The sequence below is a fragment of the Leptopilina heterotoma genome, unplaced genomic scaffold (genome assembly GCF_015476425.1).
Source record: "Leptopilina heterotoma isolate Lh14 unplaced genomic scaffold, ASM1547642v1 Lhet_99, whole genome shotgun sequence".
Taxonomy (NCBI): domain Eukaryota; kingdom Metazoa; phylum Arthropoda; class Insecta; order Hymenoptera; family Figitidae; genus Leptopilina; species Leptopilina heterotoma.
The window spans coordinates 743,509-767,445 of NW_025111206.1; the positions used below are offsets into that span (position 1 = coordinate 743,509).

Consider the following 23,937-nt stretch of genomic DNA (forward strand, 5'->3'; position numbering starts at 1 on the left):
GGTATTATTTCAGTTATTATTCTATTATACAAAATAAATACTAAAATTCAATTATTTTCAAAAATTTTAATACAATTCTAAGCAAGAATTCAATTATTTTCATAAATGAATAAAATTCTTAGCAGGAATTAAATTATTTTAAAAAATTTTAGTAATATTCTTTGAAAAAATTCAATTATCTTCATAAATATTTTTAATTCTTCTCAGAAATTCAATTATTTTGAAAAATTTTAATAAAATTCTCCTTCAGAATTTAATTATTTTTATAAATAACAAAATTCTTCGCAGAAATTCAATTATTTTTAAAAATTTTAATAAAATTCTCCTCCAGAATTATTTTCAAAAATTTTAATACAATTCTAAGCAAGAATTCAATTATTTTCGTAAGTGAATAAAATTCTTTGCAGGAATTCAATTATTTCCATAAATAATAAAATTCTTCATAGAAATTCAATTATTTCCATAAATAATAAAATTCTTCCCAAGAATGCAATTATTTTAAAAAAATTTAGTAACATTCTTAGAAAGAATTCAATTATCTTCATAAATTATTAAAATTCTTTTCAGAAATTCAAATTTTTTTAAATTTTAATAAAATTCTCCTCCGGAATTAAATTATTTTTATAAATAACAAAATCCTTCGCAAGAATTCAATTATATTCAAAAAATTTAATAAAATTCTTGTCAAAAATGCAATTAATTTCATAAATAATAAAATTCAATTATTTTTATAAATAAGAAAATTCTTCTCAAGAATTCAATTATTTTCGAAAATTTTAATAAAATTCTTGACAAGAATTCATTTATATTTTCATATACATAAAAATTCTTTCCAGAAATTCAACTATTTTCGCATAAATAACAAACTTCTTTGCAGAAATTCAATTATTTTAAAAAATTTTAATAAAATCGTTCGCGAAATTAAATTATTTATAAAAATTTTAATAACATTTTTTGTAAGAATTCAATTATTATAAGAAATAATTAAAATTCTTTGACAAAAGTCAATTATTTTCATAAAGAAAAAAATTCTTCGCAGCAATTCAATTATTTCAAAAACTTTTTTTTATTTCTCAGCAGGAATTCATTTATTTTATTAAATAATAAAATTCTTCTCCGGAATTAAATTATTTTTATAAATAACAAAATTCTTCGCAAGAATTCAATTATTTCCAAAAATTTTAGTAACACTCTTAACAGGAATTCGATTTTATTCTCATAAATAATTATAATTTATTATTCGTCTAAATTAAATTATTATTTCTATAATTTCAATTATTATTCTATTATTTCCATTACTTAATAAAAGTGAAAAATGAAAAATAATTGAAACAATTTTGTGCCTAAATTATTTTTTATTTATTCAGTTAATATTTTATCATTTCAATTTTTGTTCTATTATTTCAATTATGAGATTGAAAAGAGAAATGAACAAAAAATTGAAACAATTTCTTTTTGTCGACAGTATGAAACAAAATTTCATACTGCCATGTAGTCTGGTTTTCATTTTTATTTTCATTTTTTCGAAAGGGTGAATTGAAAACTAGAAAAATTAATTTAAAGAAATAGCTAAACATATAGAGACTATTACCATTTCATTATCACTTTTTTTTTATTGTATAGCTTAACGATAACCACTTATTACATACTTAGTAAATTGCTAAGAATATTCTGTGCACGCATATTATGATAGATATATAGTTACAGGTTGTACATTCGATTGCAATTCCTCGAATTTCTCAGATATTAATGTAATTAACTCGTTTCCAAAGAGACGAGACGAAAATCAGTTATAATTTCAAAAAAAATCTCTGTATAATCTCGAACATTTTATATATATATATATATATATATATATATATATATATATATATATATATATTTGAAATTGAAACCAAATAGTGCAAGACAAAATTATGTCACGTTTTTTTAATTTGAATATTTAATTTTTTAATTTTTTTTTTACTTCTATTTTTTATTAATAAATATTCATGGAATTCAATTCAATTTTTAATTTTTCCATTAATTTTTCGAGAAATTGAAGAAAAAAAATTCATTTTAATTATTGAATAAAATGAAATGAAAATTGAAAGAAAATTATAATTTTAAGGGGGGAATTTTTCGAAAATTGAAAAAATATTTCTCTATTAGAATATTATTATAATATAATAAATGCGAGATGTAGAAAATAAAATGTAATTATATGCGAGGAATTTCCTAAAACGTGCTCTGACTTGAATTAATTCAATTTGTCTATATGTTCTTTCTAATAGAAAATTAATTGTGTAAACTATTTCATGTTAAGTTTATACAATATATTTTTCCTCATCATGGACGCAGTTTTGTTAAATAAAACAGGATTTTATGTCAATGCCACCGCTAAAAGCATCATTACCAGTTTAAAATATTGACTCGTCCCAAAAATAGAATTTTACTCATTTAGACCGAAATATTGTGGAACGTTACATTTTATTAGGAAAAAAAAAATATTTTTATACTTTTAATTTTACATTTCGATTCTTTTTTTCTTTTAAAAATTATTTTCTAAATCTAAGTAGGTACATAAATTCGAATTAAGAAAATTAATTAATTACCTACGCTAATTAAAATTTAGAAAGATTTGATTTATTTTCATATTAACAATAAAATTCTTCGCAAAATTCAATTATTATCCAAAATTTAAATAAAATTCTTCTAAAGAATCCAATTATTATCCAAAATTTTAATAAATATTAAAATTTAATTCATTCATTAATTTAATTAATATAAAATTCTTCGCTCTATTCAATTATTTCCATTACAATTTAAATAAAATTACTCAAAAGAATTCAATTGTTTTTAATAAAATTCTTCGCAAAAATTCAATTATTTCGAAAATTAAAATAAAATTCTTTGCAAAAATTTTATTATTTTCAAAATTAAAATAAATTTCTTCGCAAGAATTTAATTATAATCAGAAATTTTAATAAAATTCTTCTTAAAATTTCAATTGTTTTCATAATCAATAAAATTCTTCTCAAGAATTTAATTATTTTCATATTAAATAAAATGCTTCCCAGAAAATCAATTATTTTCTAAAATTTTAGAAAAATTCTTTTAAGAAATTAATTATTTTTAAAAACAATAAAATTCTTCGCAAAAATTCAATTATTTTTAATAAAATTCTTTGCAAATTAAATTAAAAAATTCAATTATTATCCAAAATTTAAATATAATTCTTTTAAAGAATTCAATTATTTTTAATAAAATTCTTCGCAAAAATTCAATTATTTCCAAAATTAAAATAAAATTCTTTGCAAAGATTTTATTATTTCTAAAATTAAAATAAATTTCTTCGCAAGAATTTAATTATAATCAGAAATTTTAATTAAATTCTTCCCAGGAATTCAATTATTTTCAAAAATTTTAGAAAAATTCTTCTTAAGAAATTTATTATTTTCATAAACAATCAAATTCTTTGCAAAAATTCAATTTTCAAAAATTGTAATAAAATTCTTCTCAAGATTTCAATTATTTTCATGAACAATAAAATTCTTCGATACAATTATTCATTTTAGATTCAAAATTAGAAAATAAATAATGAAATTTGAAAAGATTTTTAAATTTAAATTTTTTAAATTTTCAATTACTGTAAAAGTATATTATATTTAAATATTTATTTTAAATAATCGTTAATTTATTATTTTTCTAAAAAAAATATTGAAGTTTTGAATAATTTTATTGAAAAATTCTAAAAAATAATTGAATTGTGGAAAAATTGCAGTTGTTAATTTTCAGAAGTAATTAAATTTTAAAAGGTAATTATATTTATTTGAAATTTTAATTCCTGTGGGAAAATAAATAAAAAGTATTGAAATATTTATTTATTAAAATTATTAAATTTTTGAATAATTGAATTTAGAAATTGTGAAAGAAAATTAAATTTTTGAAAAATTGTAATTAAAATGTCGTGAAGATAATAGTTGAATTTATTGTTTATTTATTGTTGTATTATTATTTTGTTTATTATAAAGTAGCAGCTCTCGTATGTTTGAATATATAAACTTTTTTATTTGTGGTCAATTGAAAGCGACGTTTCTCTCGCTGTCGTAATAGAATATCTCAAACCCTTCCTAGTGACACGACGTTTGAGTGCACAAATAATAGAGATAAAGTAACGAGATTCATGAAGCATTTAATGTGTGCAATGCACTGTTTTAAATTCAGAATAATGGCATATAATAGGTGTTAGTCGCCTCATCAATCAAGCACAAATATAAATGGATCTTTATATTTGTGTAGAGATGTTTTATTGCCGGAGCAATTGAGGTAGGTCAACACTATCCATTGCAGATTGTGCACTTGTTATCTTTGATAAGCAGAGCGTGTGGCCACTGCTGACAAGAAAAAATTTAAAAAAAGAGAATTAAAAATAATATACACATTTCACAAGATATTTTCATATCAACTATTTTTCTTTTTTTATTAAAATTCTAATTTATCGTCAGTGAATTTGTTTTTTTTTTTTTATTTATTTTTTTCCTTTTTTAATTCATTAGTTTATTTACATGACTAATTGTAGAGCAATTTATACTATTTTGATTATATACCAAACACAAATAATTTTTCCTAATGAGAAAAATATTTCAATTATTTTCAAAACTTTTAACAAGAATTCAATCATCTACACAAATAATTAAAATTATTAGGAGAAATTCAATTATTTTGAAAACTAACAAAATTCTTTGCAGGACTTCAATTATTTCCATAAATAATAGAATTCTTCCCAGGAATTCAATTATTTTCCAAAATAACAAAATTCTTGCAGGAATTCCATTATTTCCATAAATAATTAAATTCTTCACACCAATTCAATTATTTTTATAAAATTCTTAAAAAGAATTCAATTATCCTGTTACATAATTAAAATTCTTCGTAGAATATCAATTTTTTTTATAAATGAATAAAATTCTTTTCAGGAATTCAATTATTTTCATAAGTAATTATTTTTACTTTAATAAAATTCAAAGAAAGAATTCAATTATTTTCATAAATGAATAATATTCTTCGAAAGAATTCAATTATTTTTTAAATAATAAAATTCTAAGAAAGAATTCAATTATTTTCATAAATGAATAATATTCTTCGAAAGAATTCAATTATTTTTTAAATAAAAAAATTCTTCTTAGAAATTCAATTATTTTCCAAAATTTTAGAAAAATTCTTCTCAAGAGATTAATTATTTTCATAAACAATAAAATTCTTCGCAGAAATCCAATTATTTTTATAAAGGAACAAAATTCTTAGCCAAAAATTCAATTATTTTCATAAATAATAAAGTACTTTGTAGGATTTCAATTTTATTTCAATTCAATTTTAATGAAATCCTTGACAAGAATTCAGCTATTTTCAAAAAATTTAATAAAATTCTTGGTCAGGATTAAATTATTTTCCAAATTTTTAGTAACTTCCTAGAATTCAATTATCCTATTAAATAATTAAAATTCTTCGCAGAAATTCAATTATTTTTATTAATAAATAAAATTCTTAGCAAAAATTCTATTATTTCCATAAATAATAAAATACTTCGTAGGATTACAATTTTTTTCAATTTAATTTTAATGAAATCCTTGCCAAAAATTCAATTATTTTTAAAAAATTTAATAAAATTCTTGCTAAGAATTAAATTATTTTCCAAATTTTTAGTAATTCCCTAGAAAGAATTCAATTATTATTCTCATAAATAATTTAAATTCTTCACTAAAATCAATTATTTTCGAAATTTTTAATAAAATTCTTAAAAAGAATTCAAATATCCTCATAAATAATTAAAATTCTTCTTACAAATTAAATTATTTTCATAATTGAATAAAATTTTTCGCAGGAATTCAATTATTTTTCTAAGTAACTAAATTCTTCGTAGAAACTCAATTATTAGTAACATTCTTAGCAGGAATTCAATAATCCTCATAAAAAATTTGTTTCTTCACCAAAATCAATTATTTTTAAAAATTCTAATAAAATTCTTAGCAGGAATTCAATTATTTTCATAAATAATAAAATTCTTCTGAGAAATTCAATTATTTTTGAAAATTTTGATAAAATTCTCTGCAACTATTCAATTATTTTCATAAATAATACTATTTTTAAAAATAATAAAATTCATTGTAGGATTTCTATTATTTTAAATACAATTTGCATTTAATTATTTTGAAATAATTCAATTATTCTCTTAGATTTTAATAAGATTCTTCCCAAGAATTCAATTATCTCGATGAATAACAAAATTATTCCCAAAAATTCAATTATTTTGAGACATTTTAATAAAATTCTTTGGAAAATTAAATTATCTTCATAAATAACAAATATTCATCACAAGAATTCAATTATTTTTAAAAGTAATAAATTTCTTATTGGAAATTCAATTATTTTAAATAATTCCAATAAAATCGTTCACAAGAATTCAATTTTATTTTCTTAAATATTATAATGCTTTTTAGGAATTCAATTATTTTCAAAAAAAAAATTTAATAAAATACCACACAGACATTCAATTATTGTCAAAAAATTTTAATAGAATTCTTTGTAAAATTTAATTATTTTTAAAAACATTTCGCAATTCGATGATTTTCAATATCTACTACTTTCATAAAATTTTCGTAAGAATTCAATTCTTTTCATGAATATTAAAATTTTCTCAGGAATTCAATTATTTAAATTAGAATTTGTATAAAATAAGTCGAAAGAAATCAATTATTTAAAAAATTAAATTAATTAAATTAATTAACTTAATTAATTAATTTATTAATTAATTAAATTTTATAAAATTCTTCTCAGAAATTCAATTATTTTTAGTTATTTGTAATAAAATTCTTTTCAAAATGCAATTATCTTCATATAAATAACAATATTCATCACAAGAATTCAATTATTTTTAAAAATATAATAAATTTTTTAATTTAATTTTTCGGTAGCTAGTTTTTACTACTTTTTTTTAGTTTGAAAGCTACTTTTTGCTACTTTTTTAAAATTAATTATCGAGTGCTTAGACTATAATTGGTGCAATTAAATTTTGTAGTTCTCTTTGTAATTTAACTACTTTTTTTAGTCAACTTAACTATTATTTTTTAACCACATCAAAAATAGTAAAATCAACTACACAAACATTGTTATTACCATAACTAAAAATGTAATTAATTTAACTGCTTTCCACTCAAATATGCTTAATGATTGTTGAATTTTTCGACTAAATTTTTTTCAGTGTTTACACATATTTTCTGCAGATATCAAATTGAGACAAAAAAACGAATCAAAAGTGTTGCGAAGCAACATTTTTTATTTGTTTTTTGTCTCAATTTCACAGAAAAAACGATAATCTAATTTTTAAGAAGCTCCTACTTAAATAGGAGCCAAGAATATTCCCTACTTAAATTAAGTGGTCCCACTTAAATTAAGTGATTATTCTTATGATAAGATTGATATTCTTATTGTAAGAATATTTCCCACTTAATTTAAGTAGGGAATATTCTTGGCTCCTATTTAAGTATAGGAGCTTCTTAAAATTAGATTATTAAGATAATTAGGTGGCCCCATTTAAATTAAGTGATTATTCTTACAATAAGATTGATATTCTTATTGTAAAAATATTTCCTACTTAATTTAAGTAGGGAATATTTTTGGCTCCTATTTAAATTGGCGCTTCGTAAAATTAGTTTATCGTTTTTTTCTGTGTTGATATCCTTAGAAAAACATTTAGATTTGTTTTTTGTCTCAATTTGATATGCTTAGAAAAATTGTGCAGTTCTTTATTTAAACTTTTATATAACTCTCACCTATTCATTAGGAATTTAAAAAAAAAGTCCAAAGAAATGAGGAGAGAAAAAATAATTGCAAAAAAACTGTCAAACTTCCTACTAAAGATAAAGAAACAAAATTCTCTTGCTGCGAATAAAGAATAAAAGTTCGCTTAAAAATTAAAGGAACGAATGGGATTTTTCAGAATGATAAATTAGAAACGATGGTATGATGTAATTGGAAGGATGCAATGCGAATAAATTCAAAGAGCATTTACTTGTTCCAATGACCTAGAACCATGACAAGTGACATTGAGACACGACACCTGTAAAGAGACGACGCATGATTGTGTGACGATGATGAGGAGGAGGAGAGTATTATGTTATATAGACAATTATTATATATAGAAATGAGTGCGATGACTGGTTTTTAAAAAGACACATGATGCGAAGAAATAATTATCCGTTCGTTGAACTCGTTTACTCTTTAATTATATTTTCTCACAGAAGCTAAAGAATGTCTACTGTTGACTATCAACGTCTCGGGAAATCACTTTACACATTCGTCGCGTGTCTTTGGTCTTGGCTTCCTCGAGAAAACGACGATTATTTGATCTCGACTTTATCCCCCCTCCCAGCATATAGTGCGTATAGGCGCTCGGTCCGAAACAAATGCAGGAGAGAAGAGGGAAGAAGAAGGTATGAAATCTAGGAATGAAGTTCTGCCAGTTGGATTCCTCGATGATTGATCTTCTTTCCAATTCTGAAGACGTTGTTTTACGGAATGTTTAACTTTAATTATCCCCCAAGACTGAGATTATAGAAGTCACGCTAGACCCTGTGTCCCCAATGGGACAACATCTTCAGTATAGATTTTCCCTTTGGCGCAAATGCTATGAATTCACTCCCATGACAAAATAGATCGTCCTTTTATGGGGGCACAATGTGATTGACGAAAGGATTAATCGCCGTGGTATTTCTTTCTTTTAAGGACGATAATGTGTCGTAAATTCATTTCAATCTTTGCTTTTTTCTTTTGCTTAATTATTTAGTATACGGTTCTTTTTGGTTTCTTTTTTTTTATCTATAGTACGGTTGCTTTTATCTATTTTCAAGGTTGACATAGAAATTTCATGTTATTTCCCTAATTTCCTGATTGAATTTTGATTCTTTCCCTGAACCTAAAGAATATTCTGATTCTGATTGGAAAAAAATATTTCTAAAATCAATTATTAATTATAACATAATTAATAATAATATATGCCCTGAAACTGTAACTTCTTTGCTAACATTTTAGCAAAAAATTTACTAAGGAAAATAAAACTTAGACAACTTTGGAAAAACACCTTAAATTTCGCTTTAAAAAAGTGGCCCCAAGGTGATAGTTACAAATTCTGTTTGTTACTTATAAGAAGCCATTATAAAATATTGTTAATTATTTATCCTATTTTATACATTAAAAACTATTTAATTATTATTATTTATTATTTTATTTATTATTTTATTTATTATTTTATTTATTATTTTATTATTCATCATAAAATTTTCCAAATCGATAAAATTTACATTTTCCATCATTTATTTTGATAAATATTACATCGTAAAAAAATTAAAAAGTGATTTTACATAAAAACTCATGGTGACCACCTTAGGGCCAGGACGACATTTTTTAAAAGTTGTCAAAAAATTGTATAACACACAATTTTATCGATATTAATTTATATAATATATTATTGTATTATAAGTAAACAAAAATTGCCACAAAGTTTAGAATTTTTAAACTATTAACTGTAATCACAGTATCACTTTAAAAACAACTTCTTCTCTACATCAATTATTTTAAATAATTTTCTGAAAGTTTTTGAAAAATTCAATTATTCAAATACAAAAATTCCATTTTCTATAATAATACTGAAACTGTAACTTGCTGTCCATGTTTTTTTCTTAAATTATTCATATGGTATATTTTCAAAAAAATAATAATTAAGAAATTCTTACAATTAATTTTTTAAAAATATTTTTAAATAATTTTTGAAAGATAATAGTATTTTAATTATATGTACAATTGAAAAATTCCCAAACAAAATAATTTGGTAACATTTTTTAAAAATAATCGAATTTTTTTAAAAATAATCGAATTTTTTTAAAAATAAAATACTGAAAATATTGGATTTTTTAGAAATTAGAAGCTAATTTTGATTAATTTTCATTTTTAAATTTACATTAAAAGTTTTTTCATTAAAATTATTGAAAATTCAATGATTTTCCAAATTTTAAATTAAAACTCTTCAAAAGTTGATTTTTAAAAATTTTAACAAAATACTTGACAAAAATGAAATATTTTTAATTAAATTTTACAAAATTTCAATTATTTAAAACGATTTTTATTACAGACTTAGTTTAATTATTTTTTGCACTATAAAAATTGAAATAATTTCATTAATACTAAGAAATCTGGTATTTTGTTGCAATATTTGGAAAAAAGTCTAAAAAGTCACAATTTTATAAAATAAATCGAAATAACTGTTAATTTTATTAATTTCCCTGACAAACATTTAATTAAAATACTTCAAAAAAAAAAAAAAAAATGGATTAGTTTTTTCAATTGTCCAAAATTTTTTTAAGAAATACAATTATAATGATGAAATAATTATAATAATTATAATAATTTCATTTATACTAAGAAATCTGGTATTTTGTTGCAATATTTGGAAAAAAGTCGAAAAAGTCGCAATTTTTGAAAATAAATCGGAAAAACTTTTAATTTTCTTAATTTCCCTGACAAAAATTTAATTAAACTACTTCAAAAAAAATGGATTATTTTTTTTAATTGTCTAACATTTTTTTAAGAAATACAATTATTTTCTAAAATTTTAAAATAAAATATACTTCTCTAACTAAATCAATTATTTTTAATAATTTCTGAGAAAGTTCTTTGAAAATTCAATTATTCTAATTTATAAATATTTCTCAATGTAATTTCTATTGCATTTTTCTATTTTTGAATTTTCAAGTTTCTAAAATTATTAAAATTAATTAATTTGAAGAAACAGTTCAGTTAAAAATTGAATTTCGAAGGAATTTGGGTTATAATTTTTAAAAATAATTGAATTTCAGTGAATTTGGAATTGAAATTTAAAAAATTTTAATTCCTGTGGAACAAATAAAGTATATAAATATTTATTTATTAAAATTATTAAAGTTTTGAATAATTAAATTTAGAATCAACTTTGAAAAATTGAAATTGTATTATATAATTATTTTTGTAACTTTAAATGTCATACAGTAAGTCATTAAATATTTTAGATTTTAAATTTTATAAAGAAAGAAATTTTATATTTTACTTTACCTGAAATAGCTACAAATTTCACAATATTAGCGAAATTTTTAGTTGTTTTAATTAAAATTTTCGCTATTATAGAGGAACTTATCGCTGTTTCAAGGAAAGCTTTTTTTCCGTGTAATAAATTTTATATTTTACTCTAAATTTTATATCATTAATACTATATGTCCCTGTTTAATTAATGATATTAAAGTTTTTTTATTATGCACAAACATTTATTGTATGAGATATTCTCGGAAAATTTAATAGCACCTCAAAATTTAAATGTATTATTGTGCATGAAATTAATTATTTTTGAGTTAATTAATAAGAGATGAATTATTTAACAAAGAGTAAAAAATTTTGTTACAAAAACTTTAAAAAAATATTTGTTTGTTAAAAAATTGTGTAAAATTGTGTAAAATTGTGTAAAATTGTGTAAGCAAAGAAAAATTGCAATACTGAGATAAATTTTATTCAAATTGAAAAATGAAGGTAAATATCTAGATTTGATAATTCTTTGATTAAGAATATTTTGTATAATTATCCTTTTGCTTAAGAGAACAAACATTTAAGTGTTTTTGCGAGAGAGAGAGAGGGAGATAAGATTGATGTCAACGAGCTAAAATGCAGATAACAGTTTTTTTAGAATGAAACACTTTCGAAAACTCAGTACAAACAATAGTGACGTAAGTGTCAGCTCGAACTAATTAAAAAAGCAAAGGAACGCGTACGTGTGTCGACGTGTATTCTTGGATCTGTTGACCCAGTCGCGATCCAATCACGCATTTTACTCTTCTTCATTTCCTCAATTGTAACCTCCTATATGGTCGTGTACGAAAATTAGACAATTCGACAATTTTACATGTTTATAAGGGAGAAATATTGACAATTTCTTTGTTTTGATTTGATTCAAATAAATATTTATTTTGATTTAATTAAAAATTAGTTGGTTTAAGTAAATATTTATTTAATTTACTCTCTATATTTTAATTAGTAAATATTTTTACTAATTTTAATTAGTGACTGACTTTTTGCTTTTGAATCAGTAAATTTTACTAATAAATAGTAATTTCTACTAAATTATTAGTAAAATTTACTGATTCAAATAGAAAAAAATAAGCCAATAATTTAAATTAGTGGAAATTTTTACTAATTCAAATTTAGGAATTCAATATAGTAAATTTTACTACTCTGAATTTTTCTGTATAACTGTCAATTGGAATTGAATTATTTGAATTATAGGAATTGACTGACTTGAATTATAGTTTTGAATTAACTGACTCGAATTATTTTTTTTTTTATCTAAAAATGACTGATTTTCATTCTAAATTTTATACAAATTATAAGGGAGAATAAATTTTCTTTAGAAATTGTAACAATTGAATTTTGGCAAAGAGGAAGTATTTTAGTTTCACGCCTTCCCGAGATGTAAGCACTCCATATCGACCGCAAAATTCAATGGCTGAGAAAATGGGTCAGTTGTGTAATGCAAAATTTTATGTTGCATTTATGTGGAATTGTTACTATTTTCATCTTTTCAATTTAATATTTCCATTCAATGTCCCATGCGAACAATTACTTTTGTCATCTATTTGAATTATTTCAAAACAAAGTCGGGGATAAACGAATTTTTCTATTCGTATTGATTTAGTGATAATTTTACTATCAATCAGTAAAAATGTACTAAAAACTTAGTAAAAATATTTATTAACAATTCAGTAAAATTAATAAATATTTACTAATAATTAATCAAATTCTACTAAAAATAGTAAAGTTAATAAATATTTGTTAACAAGAAGTGAAATTTTACTAGATAGTAAATAAATATTAACCAAGAATTAGTAAAATTACTTTCCACAATAAAAAGCAAGAACGAAATTAAATAATTATAAATTAAATAATTAAAACCCAGTTTTCTATCAAATTGATAGAAAAGTGAATTAAATTGTTGACAAAAAATTTGGATCAATTTTTTATTTGAACCACATTTTTGATATCAATTCGTTATAATTTTTTTAAGTTGACAGTGAATCTTTATAATTTTTTTTATATTTAACAGAATACTTATTATAACAAAATTTGAATTTTGAAGAAGTAATCAAATTTCGTTTTTATTGAACGTTCAGAACTTTAGAGACATTAATTCTTCAGAAAAAAGTAGAATAAAAATTAAATGTACTCACTGTAGTCGGAGGTGTCATCATTAGAACCATTGACAGTGCCATTTGGTAAAATTTGCAGATATCTGTTTTTCACATACATCTGAATTTTCCTCGACGCTCCCGTAATGTGCGATAAATTTGCCGATCTTTCTGCCCTAATGCCAGTATCACTGAGAATATCAATTGGCGCCGCTCTCACTGCACCGATCACCATACCAATTGTGAATACACTCAATCCAGTACTTTTATTGCGCTGAAATTTTAACACACCCGATGATGAGAGCAGTCCACTCTGCCCAAATGCAATTAAAAACAATAAAAATGCTAATTGAAAATAAGAACAATTCTTCGTACACTGTCTAGTATTTTTTTCACGCTTTCTCCTCACACTCGATAACGACGACGATAATGATTTTGATGTAATTTCATCTCTCGTAACTAATCTCTCTTGTAAACGTGATTCAATTAAAGAATCAATTTTCACCTGTTCGTAATCTCGATTCAATTCATCGATTCCTAATTTCGAATCAATTTCGTCAAGGGTCAATTCGTCGATTCCTAATTTTGAGTAAATTTCAACTTGATTCGATTTATCAATTGCTAATTTTCTTCGTTCGATATTTAATTGTGGACCAATTTTTGATTTTGGACCAGACTTTAACTCTGGACCAATTTTTGACCCAATTTTTGATTTTGGACCAATTTTTAATTGTGGTCCTATTTCCAATTGTGGTACAACTTTCACTTGTGGAAGAATATCTAAACGAGATGATACAACATTAAAATCATTAATGACTGAATCGAAGTTGAAATTTATAGGAGGAAATTTCGCCTCACGTGTGTAATCGCAATTATTGTTGAGAATTAACGGATGATGATTGAAACTTCGGGAACGATGATGATGACTAGAGATGGGAGATTTTTTCTTGAACGTTATTCCTGGATCAAAGGACTCATCACTTTTAAACTTTATTCCCTTTAATTTATCGAAAAAGCACTCCCCAATATTTAATTTGCCTCTACACTCGGTGTACCTTCGACTGGCAATCACGTGACAGGTGGTTGACGATGATAATGATGATGAAAGTTGATTTGCAATTTCAAAACTCCCTCCTCGTAATTCCGGTTGATTTCTCCCTTCATTTTCCTCGATATCATGATTTGCGCTTGTGAAATCACTTCTTCGCGGTTTTTTCACTCTTGCCCTTCGTCTAACTTCCGGTGCACTGTCGTCGGGGTCTGGTAGACACTCACGTTTCGATTCGAATTTTTGATTTTGGGAAAATTGTGTACCGAGGAAAAGTTGTTCTTGATGATCTTGTAAACCTTCACTGCATTTGGGGTCGAATTTTGGATTTTTGAAAAATTGGGTATGGAGGAGAAATTCTTGATGTTCTTGATGATCTAGTAAACCTTCACTGCATGTTCTTTTGAGTTTAGGTTCGAATTTTTGATTTTGGAACAATTTTGTACGGAGGACAAATTGTTCTTGACCACCACTACTTGTTCTTTCGCGTTTGTTTTTGAATTTTTGATTTTTGAACAGTTGAGAAACGAGGAGAAATTGTTCTTGACCACCACGCTTATTTTCGAATTTTTGATTTTGGAACAATTGTGAACCAGGGAGAAATTCTTCTTGATGATAATGATGATCTAGTAAACTTTCACTGCATGTTCTTTTTCGTTTCTGTTCGAATTTTGGATTTTTGAAAAATTGTGTACCGAGGAGAAATTCTTGATGATGTTGATGATTTGAACCACCACTGTTTGTTCTTTGACGATTCTTTTTGAATTTTTGGAATAATTTCGTACCGAGGACAAATTGTTCCTGATGATGTTGATGATCTTGTAAAGCACAACTCTTCTCTTTGAATCTTTGTTGATGGAAAAATTGTTCTTGATGATAATGATGACATTGATAATCGTGTTGTTGTCGATCACGATATTGATAATCATAATGTTGGCAATCATGATAGTGATAATCATTATGTTGACGATCATGATAGTAATAATCATTATGTTGACGATCATGATAGTAATAATCATTATGTTGACAATCATGATAGTGATAATCATTGTGATGACAATCATGATGTTGAGGTTCATGATAACAACGATCATGATGTTGAGGACCATCATCAACATAATCATGATAATAATAATTTTTCTCAGGGGTGAATTTGGAGCTAATGAAAGATGTTGTGGGATGAGTTTGATTATTATGCAGCACCCTCGGCCCTCCCGTGTCGATCACAGCGGGCATGACGCTCTCATCCACACTCCCGTTACGTGCCCCCCCTGATTATTTGCGATCGTTAAATATTGCTAGAGAACCACCCTTTCTGTGAAAAATCCTCAAGTCTGCCTCGGCCGCGCACTGAAAGGGTGGCTCCAACACTGAACCGCGGGTACCACACAGGCACCGCGTTCTCGATCCTCTCGCATTATTTACCACCCCCTAACTTTTTTCAATTGAAAAAAAAACGGAAAAATCAATTTCTCCAAAAATCATTTATCCGCCAATATCCAGAAGCAAAATATCGATGACATTGGATCTAGTATTTATTGAAACTTTCACTAAGTATAATAGAAATCCTCTTTCGAGAAAAATTCTCCTTGCCCCTGGTAATCAATTGAAAATTGTTAACTTCAATTTTAATTGTAAATTGTAAATTGTAAATTTCAATTGAAAATTGTAAATATCAATTGTAATTATCAATTGTAATTTTTTTTCTTGTTCATTAAAAGTGCACTAGAGTCTTTTTTGCAAACTGAAAAATTCACTCATGATCGGATAATTTTTTTTTTGTCGCCGGCGAACACGTGTATCACTTTAGGAAAAAAAGGGGAAAAAAATTTTTTAATTCGTAAATTTTTTTTAATGTTAAAAATAAAAAAAGTGAGAGAGGGGAGGGGGGTGGGAAAATATTAAGGGAGGTTTTTCTTTTATTGATAGAAGAAATCTAGGGTTATCACGTTGGTCGGATGGTGCCGGTACGGCGTCCGAGAAACTACTGAACGATTGCCGCGGTTCTGTTCTCCGTTCGGGTAAGCACTCTTCGCTTCGCTCTCGTGGAGAGACACATATCAGTGAGTGAGTAACAGAGGGATAGAGAGAGAGAGATAGTTAGTGAGAGAGAAGGAAATAGACAGTGAGAGAGAAAGAGACGGAGAAAAAGAGAGAGAGAGAGAGAAAAGAGAGAAGGAGAGAAAAAGAGAGAGAAAAAGGGGAAAGAAAAAGTGAGAGAGAAAGAGAGAGAAAAAAGAGCGAGAAAAAGTGTGAGAGAGAGAGAAAGAAAGAGAAAAATGAGAGAAAGAGAGAGAGAGAGACACTGAGAAAGAGAGAGTAAGAAAAAAGAAAGAGAGAGAGAGAGAGGAACCAATACTATTAAAGGAAGACACCACACGTATATATAACAGAATTGAAAGAGTACACACGAGTCGTGAGTCCCGGCAGTCGAGAGTGAAACCAACACTAAGGTAGAAATTGACTCACAAACATTGGTCCATAGAATTCATTCCATCCCATCCGTAATCCCGTTTCGTCCCATTCCGTCTCATCTTGCATCGTCCCGTTCCCATCTGTCCCATCCCTGGGAGAGATGTAGCACGCGACAGATCTTGGACCCTCTTATCCGTTACCTCACCTTACAAACAAATCCCTTCTTTATTCTCCTTCTTTTTTTTTCTTTTCACTATTCTTTCTCTTTTCGGCGATCTTCTTCTTGCTGCTGCTGCTTCTTCTTCTTCTCCTTCTTTTCCCTGGTTTCCCTTTTCTGATCTGCAATGAGTACTTTCTCTTTTCGTTGTACTTTTTTTTCTTCTTGTTGTTGTTTCAATTAGTTTTTCTGTTTGCAATTATTTTTTTTTGAGGGGAAGAGGGGGATTTCTTGTTTTATTTTAGCTTCTTTTTGTTTCTTTTGGTTTCTTGTTGCTTCTTTTATTCTTGTTGCTTCTTCTTTCTTACATTATTTAGCAATTTGTTTTTTTTGTTTCTTTTTTGTTGTGACTATTTTCTGTTTTTTGTAAGTTCTGTTTGTTTTTTTTGTTGTTTTTTGTAGCTTCTTGTTTGTTTCTTCTTCTTCTTCCTTACATTATTGAGGAATTTATTTTTTATTCATTTCCGTTATGACAACTTTTTGTTTTTTTTACCTTCTGTTTATTTTCTTCTTCTTTTGTATTCTTGTTTTATTTTCTGTTTTGTTGTTTGTTCTATTGAAGAGGGAGGGGAATTTCTTGTTTTATTTTAGCTTCTTTTTGTTTTTTTGAAGTTTCTTTTTGTTTTTTGAAGTTTCTTCGAATTTCTTGTAGTTTCCTTTTTATTGTTTCTGCTTTCTTACATTAATTAACAATTTCTTTTTTGTTTCTTTTTGTTGCGGCTACTTTCTGTTTTTTGCAACTCCTGTTTGCTTTCTTGTTGTTTCTTCTAATTTTTGTAGCTTTTTTGTTTCTTCTTCTTCTTCTTCTTCTTCTTCTTCTTCTTCCTTACATTATTCAGGAATTTATTGTTTGTTAATTTCCGTTATGACAACTTATTTTGTTTTTTTTACCTTTTGTTTATTTTCTTCTTTTTCTTCTTCTTTTGTATTCTTGTTTTATTTTCTGTTTTGTTGTTTGTTCTTTTGAAGAGGGAGGGTGATTTCTTCTTCTATTTTCGCTTTTATTTATTTTCTTGTATTTTTGTTGTTGTTTTTCTTTGCAGCTTCTGTTTTGTTGCTTCTTTTTACATTATGTATCAATTTCTGTTCGTTTTCTTGTAATTTCTTTTGTTTTTTTGTAGTTCCTACAATTTTCTTATAGCTTCTTTTATATTTTTTGTAGTTCCTACAAATTTCTGTAGCTTCTTTTATTTTCTAGTTGTTTCTTCTGGTTTTTAATGCTTCTTTTTTTGTTTCTTCTTCATTCTTACATTTTCTTAGTAATTTACTTTTTTATTTTTTCTTCGTTATCAGAACATTTTGTTCTTTTATGGATTCAATTTAATTTCTTGTAACTTCTCTTTGTAATTTACAATAATAATACAAAATATAAGAAATTTCTTTTGTTTTCTTGTAGTTTCCTTGTAGATTTCTTGTAGATTTCTTGCGTCTTCTATTGTTTTTTGAATTTTTTAGCTTTTTTATATCTTATTCTTTGTTGTATTTCTTCTTTTTTCTTATATTAATTTCTGATTTCTTTTTTTTTTTGTTTCTTCTCTTATTACAACTTTCTGTTCTTTTATAGCTTCTGTTTGTTTTCTTTTTTATTTTTAGCTAGTGTTAAAACAAACTTTTTTCTTTTAAAAAACTTCTTTTTATTCTTTAAAAATGCTTCTTTTTTTCTTTCAGTCCTGTTTTTACTAAACGTTTTCTACTATAACAATTTTTTTCATAATTGTTTCTTCTTAATTTTATTATTATTTTTATATTATTTCTTCTTTACTTTATAATTTATATTATTTCTTCTTAGCTTTCCTATTATTTTTTCTTTCGAATTATTATTTTATTTCTTCTTAACTTTATTATATTATTTTACTTCTTCTAGGAATTTTAACCTTTATTTTCTCTTAATTCAATCTAAAAATTTTTCCTTTTTATTATTTCTTCTTTAATTTTTTATCTATTCAATTTTTTTTATTGTTTACCAAAAAGGTTTTCTTTGTTACAATTTTTCTTTTCTTTTTAACTTCTTCCTTTCTCTTCTTCTTCTCCTTCTTAATAAAAATTAAGAAATAATTAGATAGGATTGTTTAAAAATATTTATTCTGCCTTATAATTTATTTTTATTTTCTCATATTTTGTTAACTTTGTTTAAATATTTTTTTTTTGTTCTATTTTTTTTATAATGAACTTTCCTTTTTCCTCTTGTTCTATATTCTTTAGTATTTTTTCCTTTTTTATTATTCTCTTTCCTGAAATTTATCCTTTCTTTTTGTTTCTTCTTGAAATTTTTGCTTCTTTGTTTTCTTAAATTCCACCAATTTTAAAAAAAAATTTTTCTCTTATTTTTCACTCTTCTTCCCTTATTTCCTACTTTTTTCCTTTTATTTCTTTTATTTTCTATTCTATTTTCTACTTTCCTTTCTTTTCTTCCTTTTGTTCCTTTTATTTTTTCTTCATTTTCTACTTTTCTTCTTTTTACTTGTTTTATTTTTACTTATCCTCAGTTTTTTACTTTCTTCCTTTATTTTTTACTTTTTTCTCTATTTTCTTGTCTCTAAATAATTTTTCCTTCATCTGTTAGCATAATTTATCCTTTCTTCTTGTTTTAATAGATTTTCCTTTTATTAACTATTGTTTGCTAATTTCTTCTAATTTCTTCTTTTCAGATGCAAAATCTCAAAAAAAATTTCGTTCATTCGTTTCTGATATAGAAAAATTCCATAAAATAATTCTCTGTCTAATGTGATCGTTACTCTTTCGATAATTTGATAAATCGACATTTGATCCTTAATCTTCTCTCCAGCATCTTTTTTATAACGATCGTTTCGTTTTACTCTTTTGAAAATTCGAATCAATTCAGATTCAGAATCTGAAACAAAAATAATTTTTATAAATTAATATAAACTAAAAATAATTTAAACTATTAATTTGAATAAATTAATAATTTATTGATTAATATTTATTATTATTTATTTTTATATTTTATTTATTCGTTTATTATTATTATTAATTAATTAATTAATATGTTAAGAGAAAAATGATCGAAAAATTAACATTGAAAATTTAACAGTCACATGCTGTTAATTTTTCAATTATTATTAATTAATAATTAATAATAATACATAGAAATAATTATTATAGACAAAAATATTTTCTATATTTACGTATAAGTACATTTATCAAAAAAAAGGTATAAAAGAGAAAAAAAACAATTTCACTCATCTCTGTGAATGTAGCGCGAGAGAAGGAAATCTATTTTTTTGACAAGTCGTTCATTCTTTTTTTCCATCTCTTCTCTTCACTTATCTCGACATATGTGAAGCAGGGAAAATTGGTAAATAAGACATTTTCTTTTTTATACTTTTACGAGACAAGTTGAAGTGCTGTAGTCACTAAAGCCACTTTTGGAGATTACTCGCTCCGAAATACCGCATACGATGGGTATCATCTCGAGGGATGTTGAGATGAAGACGGAGTAGAAAAAAAATAAGTGTATATATATATATACTCTCCTTATACTTGCTTCCAGATTACGCTTACTTATGCTCTTCAAAACTTTTCCACCCTTCGTTTCGTTTAGACGGGTCCGACTGTCTGGCCTGAATCCCCTCGAGACTCTGAATGGTTTTAAGGGAAAGTCATTTTGACTCATTTAAAGGCGAAAGGAAACCGTAAACACAGAGGCCTCACTCTTTGACAGAAACGAAAGAAAAAAAAAGGAAAGAGAAGAGAAGAGAAGAAAATTACGGAGATAAACTTTTTCTTATTGATGTATACGAAGGTAGAGAGAAAAACGATATCAGCCGGTGATATTGTTTGACATGAATTTCGACTCAAATAAAACAACAAATTTGTCTTTACTCAAGATTAGATTTTTAACCCATAATACAGGTAGAAATTCGGGTTTAAAAACACAAAAAACAATTTCAAAAATTTCTTCTTTGGCATTTTTCAGTAGCTGCGTATTTCTTCAATGATGGGTTTTCTTCATATTGATTTTCTCTCAAATATTTTCCGTTATAATATAATTTTTTTTTTAGAAAATTAATTTTAAAAATCTAATTATTTTTAATTCTTTTATTTAATTCTTATTCTTAATTCTTAATTTAATTCTTAATTCTTAATTTAATTCTTAATTCTTATTCTTACTCTTAATATTAAAATATTAAAATTAATAAATAATCCCTGCTTTTTAATTGAAGATCCATATAAAAGAACAGACTATAATTTTTTTATTAACATTTATTGTCCCCCAAATCGAAAATTAAGTTTTATATTACAATTTTTAAAAAATCATATTTGTAAAAATTTTTTAATACCATTTATAATTTTAATTTTAATAAATTATAATTTATTACAATTTATCTTAAATTGATTTATACATTTAATTAATTAAAATATTTAATTGTAATTGAGTAATTAATTATAAATTTAAGTATATTTATAATTGATTTATACAATTATTTTTTGGAATTAAATTAAATTGAATGAAATTTGATTTACATTGAATAAAATTGTTTTGAATAAAATCTTACTTGAATGGACTTAAAATTATTTTTTAATTTAATTCAATATTGAATGCAATTATTTGTAATTTAAATTTAATTTAAAAAAATTTTAATTTGCTCTGAATTAAATTAATTGACATTAAATTTGAATGATATGAAACGAAATCAAATTCAAGGAAACGAAATTCACGTTAAACAAATTGTGTTAAATAAAACTTAATTTAAATGAAATTAAAATTTGAATGGAATTGAATGAATGAAATTTAATTTGGAATTGAATTAAATAAATGAAATTTTAATTTGAATTGAATTAAGTGAATGAAACTTTAATTTGAATTGAATTTAATTGAGTGGAGTTAAATTAAATATAATTTAATTAAATTGAATGAAATTAAATAAAATTTAAACAATTGAATAAAATTCAATTTAATTAAATTTTAATTTGAGTGGAATTAAATTGAATAGAATTAAATTAAATTTGATTTGAATCAGATTGAATTGAATTGAATTAAATAGAATTTTAATTTGAGTTGTGTTAAATTTTAATGGAATTGAATTAAATTTAATCTAATTGAATGAAATTAAATAAAATTTAAACAATATTGAATGAAATTTAATTTGAGTAGAATTAAATTGAATAGAATGGAATTAAATTTGATTTGAATCAGATTTAATTGAATTGAAATTTATTAAGAAAAATAAAATAAAATAACTGAATAGAAATTTAATAGAATAAAATTGAACTGAATTCTAATTAAATTCATTTAAACTGAATTGAATAAAATTAAATAAAATACGAAGTAAATAAAAAATAATATTTACCTAATTACAGTAATAAAATTCCATTTGAAAGTTAATGGTTCTTTTCAACGCGCCATAAAAATATGAAATGTTAAAAAATATTTCGGTAGTAAAGTGTTGGTGACTCAAAAAAAAAAAAAAAAAAAAAGAAAAGAATTAGAAAGACAGTTGTTGACATGAAAGTTATTGTACATATCACATTTACGTCAGGTGAAAAATTTACGGTACCCTTTGTCACTTTTACAACAGTAGAGAGAAAGATTTTTTTTCGACTTTCAAAACAAAAAGTAATATAAATTTGAATTTCAACCATGAAGATGAGAGGTCCTCAAAAAAAAATATCGGTTATATCGTAAAAAGGACAGAGTTAGGCGCCTCAATTCTTTGTTTTACAATCTCTCTCTCTCTCTAAAAAAAAAAAATAACATCAAGGTTTCAAAAGTTTGTTGACTTTCCATTTGCATTTGAGGAATTTGATTTTACTTCATTTCTGTCTATATAAACCTCTTTTTTTTTATGAAAAATCATTACAAGAAATGATTAAATTGAAAAGGAGTAAAAATTTTCTTATTTTTCAGATAAAAATTTTTTCCATTTGGTAAATAATTCAGCATTTTTTTTTTGGCTTTTTTTATGAAAAAAAAATCTTTTATTTATTTCTAAACATATTTATTCTAAAAAACGGATTTTATATAAATTATCTTTCTTTCATATTATCGTTAATATCTTTCGACACTGATCTGTTGTAACGATGACAATCCCCATTTTTCTTTTACGGTTTCTACTGTTTTTTTTTCTTGGATTTTATTTTTTATTTATGTTTAGAAATCTAATTTTTCACTATTTGAATAATACAATTAATCATTTATAATCGCTATTATATTTGATTGAATAGAATATTTTATTTCAAAAATTGAGGGAACGGATCAAAGAAACAGTTACAATTTTCTATTTTTCAAAATTCAGTTCATTTAAATTCAATTAGAGTTAAATTAATTTCAATTCAAATTAAATTAAACTGAATTGAATGAAATTGAATTTGAATTGAATGCTATTAAACTGAGTTAAATAAAATTAAATTGAATTCGAATTAAATTCAATTAAACTGAATTAAATAAAATTAAATTCGAATTGAACGAAATTAAATTTGAATTAAATTCAATAAAACTGAGTTAGAAAAATGAAATTTAATTCAAATGGAATGAAATTAGACTGAACTGCAAATGAAATTAAATTTGAATTAAATTCAAATACAGTGAGTTAAATAAAATAAAATTATATTCGAATTAAATTAAATTGAATTTGAATAAAATCCAATTAAACTAATTTAAAGAAAATTAAATTTAATTCGAATTGAACGAAATTGAATTTGAATTAAATCTAATAAAACTAAGTTAGAAAACTTAAATTCAATTCAAATTGAATGAAATTAGACTCAACTGAATAAAATTCTATTTGAATTAAATTTAATTAAACTGATTTAAAAAAAAAATAAAATTAGAATCAAATTCAACGAAATTGAATTTGAATTAAATCTAATAAAACTGAATTAGAAAAATAAAATTCAATTCAAATTGAATGAAATTAGACTGAACTGTATAAAATTAAATTTGAATTAGGTAAATTCAATTCAACTTAATTTAATTAATTAATTAATTTAATTTAACTTAATTTAAACAAAATTAAATTAAATTCGAATTGAATGTAATTGAATTAAATTCATTAAAA

At 23.8% G+C, this 23,937-nt stretch overlaps 1 protein-coding gene and 1 long non-coding RNA gene across 3 annotated transcripts in view; both read right to left on the reverse strand.

Annotated features, from left to right (window-relative positions):
- LOC122512401 overlaps window positions 1-16,448 on the reverse strand; it is a 94,038-nt gene extending 77,590 nt beyond the window's left edge. Inside the window, exons 1-2 of one of the 2 annotated variants that reach the window (XM_043628192.1) lie at window positions 16,236-16,448; window positions 13,281-15,881 (exon numbers count right to left, since the gene is read on the reverse strand). In XM_043628192.1, the coding sequence (XP_043484127.1) occupies window positions 13,281-15,522 (2,242 nt within the window). In that variant the 5' untranslated portion in view covers window positions 15,523-15,881; window positions 16,236-16,448. Of the gene's footprint in view, window positions 1-13,280 lie in introns of both variants that reach the window. The other variant, XM_043628193.1, reaches the window with a different exon arrangement.
- A 2,952-nt stretch (window positions 16,449-19,400) lies between these two features.
- LOC122512412 overlaps window positions 19,401-23,937 on the reverse strand; it is a 43,215-nt gene continuing 38,678 nt past the window's right edge. The window contains exon 3 of the long non-coding RNA XR_006302630.1: window positions 19,401-19,769. This is a non-coding gene — a long non-coding RNA (uncharacterized LOC122512412). The remainder of the gene's footprint in view (window positions 19,770-23,937) is intronic.